Raw genomic sequence first — 13,230 nt, forward strand, 5'->3', positions numbered from 1 at the left:
ATTGTTAAACGAATGCAGTCATATCGGAAACATCACTGGTGACCGCCGCGCGGAGTGCGCTCGGGTCCGAAGGAACGGCACGCACAACGGTCCTTCCCGATATCACCTTTATTTCCGAAGATCCTTCGCTAGAACCCGAGCAAAGATGTCCAAAAAGGAAGCAATACCCATATCGAGGCATGTAATTGTCAATATTCTTTCTTCTTATCATTGACACGGGTGGTTTGGGTCCAGCAGAGGCACCGCAACTTCAACATCCGCTTCTTATTGGACTCGTTTACCCAACGGATTGTAAGTGCCGACTTGATTTCTCAACTACCGATTCCTAACAAAACAAATTGAGGCATCAAACATTGGTAAAATGACCCCAGAAATCTCTCAAGGCAAAGATGAGATCCTGCTGGCCCCCGGTCCAACAGACCTCGAACTCGCCGCCCTGCCGGGCCCGGCACCGAGCACCGGCCCCACCCGCCCGAAAGACTCGGACCCCTTCTTGGTAACCTTCGCCGAGCCCCACGACCCCGAAAACCCGCTCGACTGGCCCGCCGGCCGCAAGTGGATGGTCACCGACGTTCTTTCGGCCACGGGCTTCAACCGCATCATGGTCTCGACGATCATGGCGCCTGCGCTGACCAACATCGCCGTCGAGCTCGACATGTCCCCGACCGAGTCCGCCATGGCGCTGTCCATCTACCTCCTCGCCACGGCCTTTGGCCCGCTCATCATTGGGCCCATGTCCGAGATCTACGGACGGCAGGTCGTGCTGCACGCGTCGAGCGTCTGGTTCCTGATATGGAACGTGCTGTGCGGGTTCGCCAAGACGAAGGGCACGCTGATTGCTGCGCGGTTCCTGGCGGGCTTTGGCGCGAGTGCGATCTATGCGCTTGGAGGGGGTGTTCTGGGTGATATTTGGCGGCCGGAGCAGAGGGGGCGGTCTTTGGGGATGTACATGCTGATTCCGCTGCTCGGTGCTGCTGTTGGTGAGTCTGCTCCGTCTTTGATGTGAGGACAAGGGGGCAAGCTGACGTGTGCCAGGACCTATTATTGGCGGCTTCATAGCAGCGCGGACGACATGGCGGTGGATGTTCTGGTCGACGTCCATCTTCCAAGCCGCCATGATTTTCGTCTCCTTCTTCAGCTTCCCCGAGTCCTACGCCCCGCTGATCCTCCGCCGGCGAGCTGCGCGCCTTCGCAGAGAGACCGGAGAGACGCGGTACCACACGGGCAGCGAGCGAGTCGACGCGGGCAGATCCGCCTCGAGCGTCCTGGCGCGTGCCCTGTCGAGGCCCCTCCGTCTTCTGCTCTTCCACCCCATCATCCAGGTGTCCGCCGTCTTGTCGGGCTTCAACTACGGCATCCTGTACGTGGTGCTGTCCACGTTCTCCGACCTGTGGAAGCACCGGTACGGGCAGTCTGTGGAGATCAGCGGGCTGCATTACATTGCGTGCTCGTTGGGGGAGCTGATCGGCGCGCAGGTTGGTGGGCCGGCGATGGATTACCTCTACCGGCGACGGGAGCAGCCGAGCCCGGAGTACCGCGTCACGCTGATGTACTTTGGCATCGTGCCATGCTGGGTCGGAGCTTTGATCTATGGGTGGACAGCTCAATATGGGCTGCACTGGATGGTCGTCGATGTCGGGGTGGTCATCATGATGTTCGGGTTGCAGCTGGGCGACATGCCTTGTAAGTCCCTGATGCCACGTTTTCCCAAGACGGAAGCTAAGTCTCGTACAAGTGACGGCCTATGTCATCGATACGTATGGCGAGCACACCACCAGCGCTATGGCGGCGACTCAGTTCGTCGAGAGCTTGACGGCGTTCTTGTTCCCGCTCTTTGCGCCCAGCATGTATCGCGCGTTGGGGTATGGCTGGGCCAATAGCCTGATGGCACTGGTGGGCACGATGCTGTCCGTCACCCTACCTCTTTTCCTATGGAAGTACGGCGCCAGGCTTAGAGCCAGAGCTGTATCGACTTACTAGAGCACCCGCTATTGACGAAGGGAGACGCACTTGAGTAACGGCTTGTTTAAGGGGTTGTTATTACGTGCATTATCTCGAGTATCAGCGAGCCACCGTCGTGCTCTCAACAGCAGCACTGCCGTCATATGCCAGAAAACCAGTGCCCTCTCGGCAACCAATATACTCCGCTTGAACATCTTCACTCTTCAAGATTGACGTCTCCTCCCACAAAGTGATCTTCCCAACCCCATTCCCCATCGGCCCAACCGGGCAGTACGCCTCCATCCACTTCTTTCTCAGCTTCACATGGCCCCTGTGTACACGCCCAGCCTGCTCAAACTTGCTCATGTCCATCCAGTAAAACAACTCAATCTTGCGGTTGTGGTTCAGGTTGACGGGCCCTTCATGGTCGCGGAAGCGGCCGTGCTCCGGGACGTAGCCCATCCTGACGTCGAGCAGCCCGTTCGCGGCCGCGTTGTCACCGAGGTGGTGCATCCACCCCGTCACCAGCTCGTCGAACTCCTCGAACCAGTACGTCTTCTCCGTGGGCGTCATCGCGGAGTGGTCCTGACCCTCGACGAGGAAGCAGATGTTGTCCGGCACCTTGGTGATGGTCGTGCGGCCCCGCCGGACTTCGTTTGACTCTGGCACTCGCTCGGGCATCTCGGCCAGGGGCGAAGAGAGCTTCTCATCCGCGGTGGCCTGGGCGAGGCGGTCGCGGAGACAGCCCCAGTAGCCGATCTTTTCAGAGAACATCTCCTTCTCCCCGAGGCCGTTGACGCCGTTCTTCAGGTCGGCGGTGCAGGCGTTCTGGGTGCGGCCGACGTCGACGGTCAGTGTCTCGCGCCACACGCCCGCGTCGTCGGGTAGGCTGTTCCAAAAGTCTTGCACGGGGTGGCTGGCCCACCACTCGGCGAACGTCTCGGGGTGCCAGTATGATAGCCAGATCTGGGTGCCGAACGGTTTGTTTTTGGTGGGGTAGACGATGCGGTCGAGGTGTGCTTTGCCGTCGATCAGGGCGTCGAAGGACCGGATGAGGTCCAGCTGGCGGCTGGCGGGTTCATCGCCTGCGTACTGGACGCCGAAGATGCCGTAGATGAACTTGGCGCCTGGTTTGTGGGCAGCACGAGAAAACATGCTGAGGTATAGATATTACAGTATAATGTGAATTCAATGGCAGGCACGAGACCCTGGGTTTTACTTGGGATCTCCCACCTGATGATAGCGCTTGTAGTAGTCGGTAATCCTGTTATTTATATTTCGTCTGATACCCGACGTCTCAGCCAGCCACGCGGAGCTCGTTGCATGAGACGAGGGGTAGACCGGCATTGTCATTACATTGGTGATATACAGTTGTATCTCATGTTCTGTTAGTCTATTGGGCGAAGAGCTGCAACTTGGGATGCGTTAAGCTGATGGTTACACTCAAACGCCATCATAGCTTATCTTGGCCTTTCCAGAAGGATAAGGGTAGCCGTCAGCGAGAACGAGATATCACCCAGCTGACCTTGATATCGCGCGCGATTGCCATGTTTCTTCAATGGGGATCTTCCCATAGGCCAGCGCTCATTGTGTCTATCGAAGTCCGAGCAAACGGGTTGATTCCGGCGCACTTTCCTATCATTATGAATGCTCGATCTCCGCATATGCATCAAAATTCCGATTCCGCTCAGCCAATGATCAGTCGTACCAGACGGTCCTGGTTCCCCGCGGGGATCGCGGGAGGTCATTAACCTATCTGTAATCAAGAATCCAGCGCTTCCGGTTGGGTCACACGATCTTCAGCGGGATTGTCAAAAGATTTTGAGTTTTACCCCAGACTTTACCTACAGCCTTATCAGCCAGGGTCCCCATACAATCGATGCGGCTGAGAGACCTCCGCACGAAGATGAGTCGAAGTTGACGGCGATAACGACTCGACAGCACTGACTCCGGCTCCGGAACGGCCCCACCCGGGGGTTGTTGATGTCTTATGTGTTGAGGCATCTCGCTGAAGTCTGTCTTATGTCGCCAAAGTTTTGGGCGTGAGCAAAATATCATCGTGGAAGGTTTCAAGGTGCATTTGAAGTGGTAAAGAAAAACGTAGTCAAAACGCACACGGCTTTACGAGCGCTGATAACACGAGGTATGTGGAGGGTTTCATATAAAAAGCTTCTAATCTAGCATTTCAACAGATCAAACGACAAGAAACAATGTCGCTTTCCATGCGTTATCTTTGGAAAGACAAGTCCCCGAAGTGATTATAAGGCCAAGCTGACTCGTCCTGCCAATTTGGCTGTTCGTTGCAATGACGGTCTACTGGCTCTAGCTTCCACTTCTTTTTCGAAAGTATTGCCTCGTGTATCACACCCACCAGGTGAATGGATGTCCGAAATCATGATTGAACCTTTTGTCAAATTCAATTAAGGTTGGGGTCTAACTCTCAGTTATTCGTGGCTGAACTATCAACGGTCAATGAGTGATAGGACGAAAGGATGCTTCGCCTGCCACAGAAATTCATTTTTCTTCATTGAGGCCGCTGTCGATGGATCAATCCGACCCGAACTCTCAGAAACATAGACGTGATGAAACGTTCAATCATTTTCTTCTGAAAAGTCAATCATACTTTGACTCGCCGGTGCTTAGAATAGGTACAGGATAACTGGTGTGATCTCATGATGACAGAGCATACATGATGCACTTTGATATAGAAAATACGCCGTATAAAATGTGCCACACGACCTGGACGCGATGAGAAACTACACAGGCCGGCAATACGACGATCTGACGAATCCACATTTGAAATCGAGGAGCTTCTTGCGGATAGCCGGAAAGTAAAGGAGCGGGCGACTATGCTTTGCATGTTTGATTGATTGCTCGTGATCACCGCTCTTTACCATCTCTTGAGGTTTATTCATTCCGAAACTCATGAATGCTTAAAGCAGAACTTTTGCGCAAAAAAAAAGCACTTACGAAAGCAGGACCCGGTCACACATCCACGTATATACTGCATTCCTCTGTCGTTCAAAATCACGGAACAACAAAGGAAGAAGGGGATAATGATTGGTCTTTGAAGAATCAGAACTACTTGTGGGATCAAAAAGAAGCATTTATACTACAGTTTTAAGAACATAGATTCCATGACCGGAATATATCCAGGAAGTGGTGTTGCTGAGATGTTACACACGCGCAAAGGTCGTCAAAAGGCCGTTCTCTTCGAGGAGGATATCACTGGTTGCGTTGGTGATCTCGAAAAGTATATAGGCCCTGAACTTCAAGTGTAGAAGATGCCCTAAGGAGAACCAATACCACATGAGTGCGGATAGTGTGTAAACTCAGCGAGACAAGCAATTCTCTGCGTGTGCAACAATACATAATCTATTATAGGTTCTAACTAAAGTTTCTGATTTTTGTACCTAGGTGTTACTAGAGAATACGAACGACGAATAAGAGCTAAATGACGGCAAACAAAGGGGAAACAAGGCTTCCCGAATCAAAAAGCGGAATGGAAGTCTACTGCTTTGGTGAATTATGCATAAAAGAGTATTAACTATATCTTGGCTCTTCCTCAGTAGCGCACTGCGAAAAGGTCGCCAAACGTCACGCATTTGCTTGGTTGAAAATTTCGAGTTGGTCTGGACACTAAGATGACTTTAGACCGACTTTTTGCGCCGACTGTACATGACGAGGGGAATCGGAAACTTGTGAAAAGGCTTCTATCTTATTCTAAGAAGAGTCCTTTGAACCGATACTGTAGAGCTGATTTTCTCTTCGCTCATCAAAGCGGGCCAATGCATACGAAGTATCAATATGAGAGGCGGCAGTCGTCTCGCGTTGTTCACAAGAGCCGTACCGTCAAAACAACATGAAGTCTGCGAGATCCTCGCCGTCTGTCATCTCTAATGCCTGTCTCGTATTCTTGCATATCGAAACTAGAATACTTGGCTTTCATGGATGAGGCTCGAGCAGAGCAGACTCCTCTCAAGACGCGGACGGCACAAAGTTCCAGAAAAACCTGTCTTTTTGATGGCAAAGGTCAGAAACCTGATGGGTCACACCTGCGCATTGTGCCCTTTCTAAATGTCTTGCTGAGCACGATTTCTCTTTTATAACAATACTTCACATTCTTTCCGCAAGAATGAATGATACTCTTGAACTCATTGCTCATTGGCGCAGGGGAGAGGGGTACCCCAAAATAACACAAGCCAGAGTCCATGTCTAGTGCGTCGTCTGCCGGGCTGCAGATTTCTCTATATATTCAGCATCAGGAACGTCAACCTTCTCTAACGAACCGATCGAGCAACATCAGGGTTGTGATGAACTCCAAATTGAAAAGAACTTCTCTCTTGCACAGGACTTGAACAAGGCTAGTATCCTAAAATTAACGGGCAGAAACCATGCAAACAGAGACAAGCCCAGCACAGCGTGCCCACACACATTTTTTCTGCACTAAAACATTCCCCATCAACCGCAACCATGGATCACCATACCTCCACACCAGTCTTCGATTTCTCCGCTGGCAAAAGCCTCTTCCGAATCGAAAGCGGCCCGAGACCCGAGACCCGAGACGCCTCCAGTCTTCTCGGCGCCAACTCTCCGGATCGACGGTCCCGCAACAATGCCGACGACCATCGCGCATTCTCTCCGCTGCTACAAGCAATCGCATGGAGAAAGGTTGACGGGGCCCAAACGAGGCCTAAACGAAATTTCTCCGCGCTGAAAAAAGAGACGATGCTCACGGACAGTCATCATGAATCGGTCCTGTCCAAACCCGTCTTGTCACACAAACGTCAAGGCGGGGCGGTGACGAGCCGCTACTGCTATTGCTGCTGCTGTGTAATCGTCTCAACAACTTGCGAGGACCCAGACACAGATAGAAGAAGCGACGACGACGGCTCGTACACACCGCTCAACCAGCTCACGGCTGTCCAATGCCGACTTCAAACGTCCTCCAACAATTTGCCCCTCTAAAGTGGCAGGCGGGCAAGCAAAACGTCTTCATCCCATTGCACCCTGCCGGGCGCGTCAGATACTGGCAGATCGCCTGAATAAAACAGGCGGCCGGCGCCTGAGACCCAGGAAAGCTGTCAACGTCTCCAATCAGCCCCATCCTCTCTCCCCTCTCTCGGTATATTTCTATGCGTTTGGCCAAGAGCAGAAAAAGAGGAAAGAAAAGGGCTCCATCAATACCACGCCTCACATCAGAACATATCCCGAAAGTGACACACGCCGCCGTCGACGTTCAGTAATGGGTGTTTCGTCCCTTGGCGCTCTACATTAGTCCAACCCCGGACCAGACGTGAAGAGCCTCATGATCGAAAATGGTGCATGTTAGCCGATGACACGTGCGGAAGGGCGGTAGCATGGCAGGGTTGGCATGAACCCCCCGGGCACCCATTTTTGGCGGTGGCGGCGGGTTTCGCCTGAAGTCGGACGGGGCTGTCGGCTGGTTTTAGTTTTGTTATATCAATGTCTGGAAAAACACGGCGACATGCCATTTGCCATACTTATGGCAATGGGCCTGGGAGGGGCATTTGAGGGGACAGTGTGGTGCGTCTCTCCGGCAAGAATTGCCGATGCCATGTTGTATATTCTAGACAGCGGCATTTTTGTAGGGCTGGATTGGGCTGAGGTTGTACGAGAGATGGAACGTGGTCGTCGTAGTCCTTGTGTTCATTATCGACCTCTTCGTCATTGTCTTTCAACTTCAGGTTCAGCCTCACGCTTATCCTGGCGTTTATCATCATGCCTCGATCGTCAGATTTTCCTGTCCCCATCAGCAGACGCCGAGGAGTAATGCGGCTCTAGACCGGGCGCTTGCGTACTGTCTCAAACGGCTGCGTGGAAAAATAATGCCTCGGCACTTGAACCATGTTCAAGTTGAATAGGTTAGAGAGAACGAATTTTGATAGCGAAGACGAACGATCCCAACCGGCACTTGCCAAGTGCGGTAGTAGCCAATAACGAGAGTCATTCAGAGAGCTCGCCAATCAACGCAGTCAAACAAATCTCACTTGGCTCGGCTTGGCTTAGACTAATGACCTGAGTCGAGTTGGTTGTGAGGCTGTGAGAAGTCTGCTCAGTCATCCCATCCCAAGTCTAATTATGCTTTTCTCTCAGAGTAAAACCGCGGAGACATCAGCAGCGTTCGGAGAAGGCGAAGAAAGCTTGTGAATAGACGGCAGGCAAGAGGCAAAAAGCTTGGCTTCTGGCGTCCCCTCTCGCTAAAACATCAGAGTCGGGCTGTTTGAACGACACGGGCAGCCCTGCCTCGGGTTCGTTTGCCCAGGAACACCTTACATGCCAAGGGGACTGGTAGGGCGGTGGTGATGGGCGATTGGCACGGGTAGGTGACCGAGGTGAAGTGCTCTGTGCTGTGGTGTGTGAGAGAAAGACTTTTTCGCGTAATGGAAGTGTAGCAAGTGTTGGGAGGAAATCCAGAGATTGGACGACGTCAAAGGGAGAGCAAAGATCAGTCCAAACACAGACGTGAGGCTTTCTGCGAAGAGGCGTGTCGAAAATGGGTTGAACCTCCTACTCCTTTGGTTTGTCGAAGGAACAGTGCAGTTCCCACTATTTTTGGTATGTGTTGTGTAGTGTAGTGTTGATCCTGGAGTGTGAGTGATGTGATTCGGGGGGATTAGTGAAGGGAGGAGCGAGGTGTTTCGTTTCGCCCTGGGAGCGGATTCGAATTACCCCGATTCTCGTCTGAGAAGAGACAGGCGACGGAGGGCGAAACATCTGGGTCGGCTAGACGGCGGACTGAAGATGGGTCTGGGTTAATATCAGTAGGGCGGCTATTGAGTTGGAGGCCATGGGTCGGCCACTTGGCTGGATGCGGCTGTCTGTCCCGTGGAAGAGTGCTGGATGGGATCCACGCGAAAGGGTTAATGGCGAGATACTGGAAGTAGGGTAAAAAGGTGGACAGCATGTGTGCGCCTGTGATGATCCGCGGATCCCCCTGTTTGTTCTGGGGAAGGGGAAAGCCAAGGGCCGCGGGATGCGAGCAGCCAAGGTCAGGCACCGGGTGCTGGAGTCACGAGGAGAGACAGGAGTGCGCAGGCGGTGGAAAGGCAGATGGTGGAGTGGATACTGATTGATGCCAGATCTCGGGAAGCGAATCTTGTGTGCGGTCGAGGTTGATGGGGACCCAATGAATGCAATCTTTGAATTCGCGGGTGCTACTCGTCGAGGCAACATGGCCGTCGAGAGAGCAGGGGACGATGGTCTTTCCCCGCGGATAGCAGTGGTGGTTGGCCAGGCGAGGTGGATATGGGAAGGCGAAGACATCAGACGCCAATGCTGCCCCCAGTCGATGTTCTGCGACGTGGTGAGAGACGGCAGACGAGGGTATGACGACGTTTCCATGTGCAGGCGAGTCGGGGAACGGAGGAGAAAGGGGGATGTGGCTTGTCTGGTTGGTTGGTTGGAATCGCAGCGACAGGACGAAGCAGACAAGCAACGACGACAAGCCTCGCGACGTAACGCAACGGTGGAACTTGGTGAAGAGCAAAGGCACCAATGCTTGATGGTCAAGGACATGGGGCGGTGGACTGCAGATTCGTGAGTGGTCTGTCAATGTATCGTCGGAGGATTTTCTCTTGGCCCCCCCGGGACCAAGGCGGAGATGGCACGGAAGAAGTCCAATGACGATGAGGCCAGAGGACGGACGACAGGCTAGTGGCAGGGGAGCCGTTTGGTGATGCGCTGACCAACCGAACAGACCAAGGCTCGAGTGCCAGGGGTGAAGCTTGGATGTTGTTGGGGATCCTAGGGGATGGAGAAGTGGATGAAGCGAATGCCTGGGAGAGAAGTTGACGAAGCAGAAGCAGATAGAAGAGATGGACGATGGACGAGGGGGAAAGGAAGGGAAAGGGAACTGGAAAGGATGCAGACTGAAGGCGCCCCCCGCGCTGAAACAGGGCTCGTCGCGGAAGTGTCAGAGGGCTGACGGAGGGTGAAGCACATCCGAGCGCCAGCCTCTTTCAGCGGGCCTCGCCAATGGGAGGCCCCCAAAGGAGAGAAGGTGGAGACGGGCCAGGAGCCCCTGGGTCGCTGGGCGGGCACTACGGGCCTAAACCTTATTTCGGCTTCGACGTCGTCCGACTTGGTTGACACGCGCTACCACCCAATCCCAGTCTACGGTCTCGTCTCTTTTCCTCCTTTTGCTGCTGCCATCTTTTCTCTCTGGGCAGACAGACAGGCAGACAGCCGACAAGCGCCCCGTGTGCTGTCTCTGTCTTGTCTTCGTTGCAGGTCCTGCGCCGTCGCCGCCGGGGGCTTCAGGGAACTGACCGTTGGATCAAGTGTTGAGAGCCATTCGCATAGAGACCGTCACCCGGGGCAAAAGCACCGTTGCTTCACCTGCTGCGTGCTCTGCATCAGTCGGCGAGTCGAGAACCGTATCTGTGTACGGTATGTTCGTGCTTCGGCGCAAGTATGGTGTGGTGTGGTGTGCCTGTGGCTTGAACCTCCGCGGACTGATATCATGAGATGACTTTTCTGTCTCGACTGGGCGGACGAACTGCCGTTGCAACCTCTGCCACACCATCACCGTCCCGTCATCAGTGTCATGAACGGAAACCTAGGCAGTTGGAGGGGGGCAAGGGCCGCCGCCTTCTTTTCTTGTCTCTGTCAGCCCGATATCAGTCAAAGTATAACGTCGCGGTGTGCAGGCTGGCAGCTGCGTTACCCTCTAAACCACGACCGAGAATAGCGTGTGACGATGGTGTTCCATTCCGCCGCCGGATGCTTAATCGACGTCGCAAAGCCACACTTGCCGTCTTCCCTTTTCAGTCTGGTCTCCGGCCCGTCATCATCGGTTGACGTTGACATGGCGCCGCGGCGGTGCGTTGCGTACGCGCAGTCCCAAGTCTTAGCCCTCGAGGATTAAGCCCAAGCTTCCTTCTCATTCGTGCAACTGCTCGTGGCATTGCTCGCGCGGCATCTTCTCGGATCGGCTTATCCAGATCCCTTCATTTCTTTCCAGAAACGGATGGCAGCAGCGCCGTTACTCGGCTACCACGGCTCCCAACCCTTACCATTCTCTTTCTCGCAGCGTCTCTTGGTTGTGTCTGGCAGTGCCTGGGCATTGGAGACCTCCTCCGCTCATCATCTGACAGGCGATGGAGACATGGGTGGCCTACTCTGTACACTGGCAAGTGTTAGTCAAGCACGCAGGGCACCCAGGTGGATGAGAAAACCACCGACGTCGGCAGCATGTGTGCGAGAACAAAGCAGAAGCAAGGCACCACGCATTGCAGAAAACCTGGTTGCTGCTGCTGCTGCTGCTGCTGCTGCTGCTGCTGCAAGGCCATGGAGATTCTTCTGGCAGTGTTTCTCATCCATTCAACGGATCACCCCAAGTTGATTCCATGGCACAGCGCTTCCAGTTCTCAAATTTTCGCGCCCAGAACCCCGGCCAAAACCCGTTGTCTTCGCTAGGCGTCGGTGGCGCACCAAAGACACCTCTCTTACACCCAAGAGCCCCCCCGGCTGCGATGGTCAAAACGTGTTTCAACCACGCACCGTCAGCCTCCTCACCCCTTCACCCACGTCCATCCGGGCAGCCACCCCTGCCCCGATACAACATCTCACACCCAAATGGCCCAGCCCATGTCGCCTCTTTCGACGCATCAACCACCACACATCCCACCCCCCCCTGTCGACTCTGATGTCGACGCCTGGCCGATTTTTTTTTCAGATGCAACGACGCCCGCCCGAGCAGGGGTCTGAGGTTTCTGGCATCTCTCTCTCTCTCTCTCGCAAAAGCGCAGACACCACGCAACTCTTGGGACGATCCCGAAGGGTCGTCTTTAAAACCATGCCGCTCCCTCTCACTCCCTCAGCTTCCAGTTTCCCGTTCCTGGAGAAGTCAACAAAAAGAGTTTCTTTCATTCGGATTTTATTTTCCTTTTTTATTTTTTCTTCAACCGCGTTTAATTCCAACCGTCTTCTTCCACCGAGGCTAGTCCTACCAACAGCGCAAGTCGCTTTTTCACAACAAACTATTCGATTCTAGCAGTCACTCTCTCGACGAATACCCTTCGACTTCATCTTTTTTACCGGTTTCTTCAAACGAACTCGATCCAAGATGCATATGTCAGCTATCGTTGTCTCGGCCCTGGCCGCTGTTGCTCAGGGTAGGTTTTCGGTAGATGCTGGAACAGGAAAAGGGTCGTCAGACTAACACGAAAATCAGCCGTCGACGTCCAGGTCGTCTCCGTCGCCTCGACCAACAACACCCTCAAGTTCTTCCCCGACAAGATCAACGCCCCCGTCGGCTCCATGGTCCAGTTCCAGTTCCGCGGTGGCAACCACTCTGTCGTCCAGTCCACCTTCGACAACCCGTGCATCCCCATCCAGAACGTCAACACCTCTGCCAAGGGCGTCTACTCCGGATACCAGCCCGTCGCCGCCTCCACCGCCAAGGGCCAGATTCCCGTCTTCACCGTCGAGGTCAAGAGCGCCACCCCCATGTGGCTGTACTGCTCCCAGGGCAAGCATTGCCAGAACGGCATGGTTATGGTCATTAACGAGAAGTAAGTTTACCTTTTTTGGCTTTGCATTCTTCTTTCCCGCGGTTCGCGATGTCCGGGAGAACCCTTTTTGCCGCACGTGGATACTCCTGGTCTGTCGGTGAAGTGTGACGTGAACCTCGCGTTTCACATCTCAGACGAGACAGGAGGGGTGGCCGAGATGCATGAACCACCGCGCACGGAGAGACTACAAAAATAAAATACGATCAAAATACTAACAACCTGCCCAGCACCAATGCGAACGCCACCCGCTCCCTGGCAAACTACGCCAAGGCCGCAAAGAACGTCGCCCAGGCCCTGATCCCCGGCCAGACTGGCGGTGGCTCCGGCTCCGGCTCCGGCAACGGCGGCGGCAGCGCCTCCCCCACCACTGGCGGCGGCAGCGGCTCCGGCTCCGGTTCTGGATCCGGCAACGGCGGTGGTGCTTCCGCCACCCCATCCTCCCCTCCCACCGCCGGCGCCGTCTCCCTCAGCGCGCCCGGCACCCTCCTCCTCGCCCTCGGCGCCACCTTCATGCTCATGTAAGGTGTTCAGCTGGCGTGAAAAATCGGCGGACTGTTATTCCTATGCATCACAGCTTGTCATCACAAGCGACACAAGACTTGGAATATTTATGGACGGGGTGGGTGTAACGGAATGGGCCAGGAGTTGGTCTGGTTACGGTGTACCATTGCGATGATGATCTTAATACCATTCACTTTTTTATGTCATGTTGTTTTTTACCATCTTGTCCTGGCAAAAAGCTTTTCTTTTT

At 54.2% G+C, this 13,230-nt stretch overlaps 3 protein-coding genes across 3 annotated transcripts; 2 read left to right on the forward strand and 1 right to left on the reverse strand.

Annotated features, from left to right (window-relative positions):
* Positions 1-361: 361 nt before the first annotated feature.
* On the forward strand, positions 362-1,980 carry GCG54_00003331 (putative efflux pump mfs2; the record flags this gene model as incomplete). The annotated part of the gene is made up of 3 exons (XM_045403404.1): positions 362-980; positions 1,036-1,683; positions 1,736-1,980. The coding sequence occupies 3 exons, from the start codon at positions 362-364 to the stop codon at positions 1,978-1,980; spliced, it is 1,512 nt and encodes a 503-aa protein (XP_045261685.1).
* Positions 1,981-2,061: 81 nt separating this feature from the next.
* On the reverse strand, positions 2,062-3,096 carry GCG54_00003332 (uncharacterized protein; the record flags this gene model as incomplete). Its single annotated transcript, XM_045403405.1, has 1 exon — positions 2,062-3,096. One exon carries the CDS (start codon positions 3,094-3,096, stop codon positions 2,062-2,064), a length of 1,035 nt encoding a protein of 344 aa, XP_045261686.1.
* Positions 3,097-12,031: 8,935 nt separating this feature from the next.
* On the forward strand, positions 12,032-13,001 carry GCG54_00003333 (uncharacterized protein; the record flags this gene model as incomplete). Its single annotated transcript, XM_045403406.1, has 3 exons — positions 12,032-12,080; positions 12,140-12,479; positions 12,707-13,001. The coding sequence occupies 3 exons, from the start codon at positions 12,032-12,034 to the stop codon at positions 12,999-13,001; spliced, it is 684 nt and encodes a 227-aa protein (XP_045261687.1).
* Positions 13,002-13,230: the final 229 nt, after the last annotated feature.

Source organism: Colletotrichum gloeosporioides, assembly GCF_011800055.1.
Source record: "Colletotrichum gloeosporioides strain Lc1 chromosome Unknown consensus_63, whole genome shotgun sequence".
NCBI lineage: Eukaryota > Fungi > Ascomycota > Sordariomycetes > Glomerellales > Glomerellaceae > Colletotrichum > Colletotrichum gloeosporioides.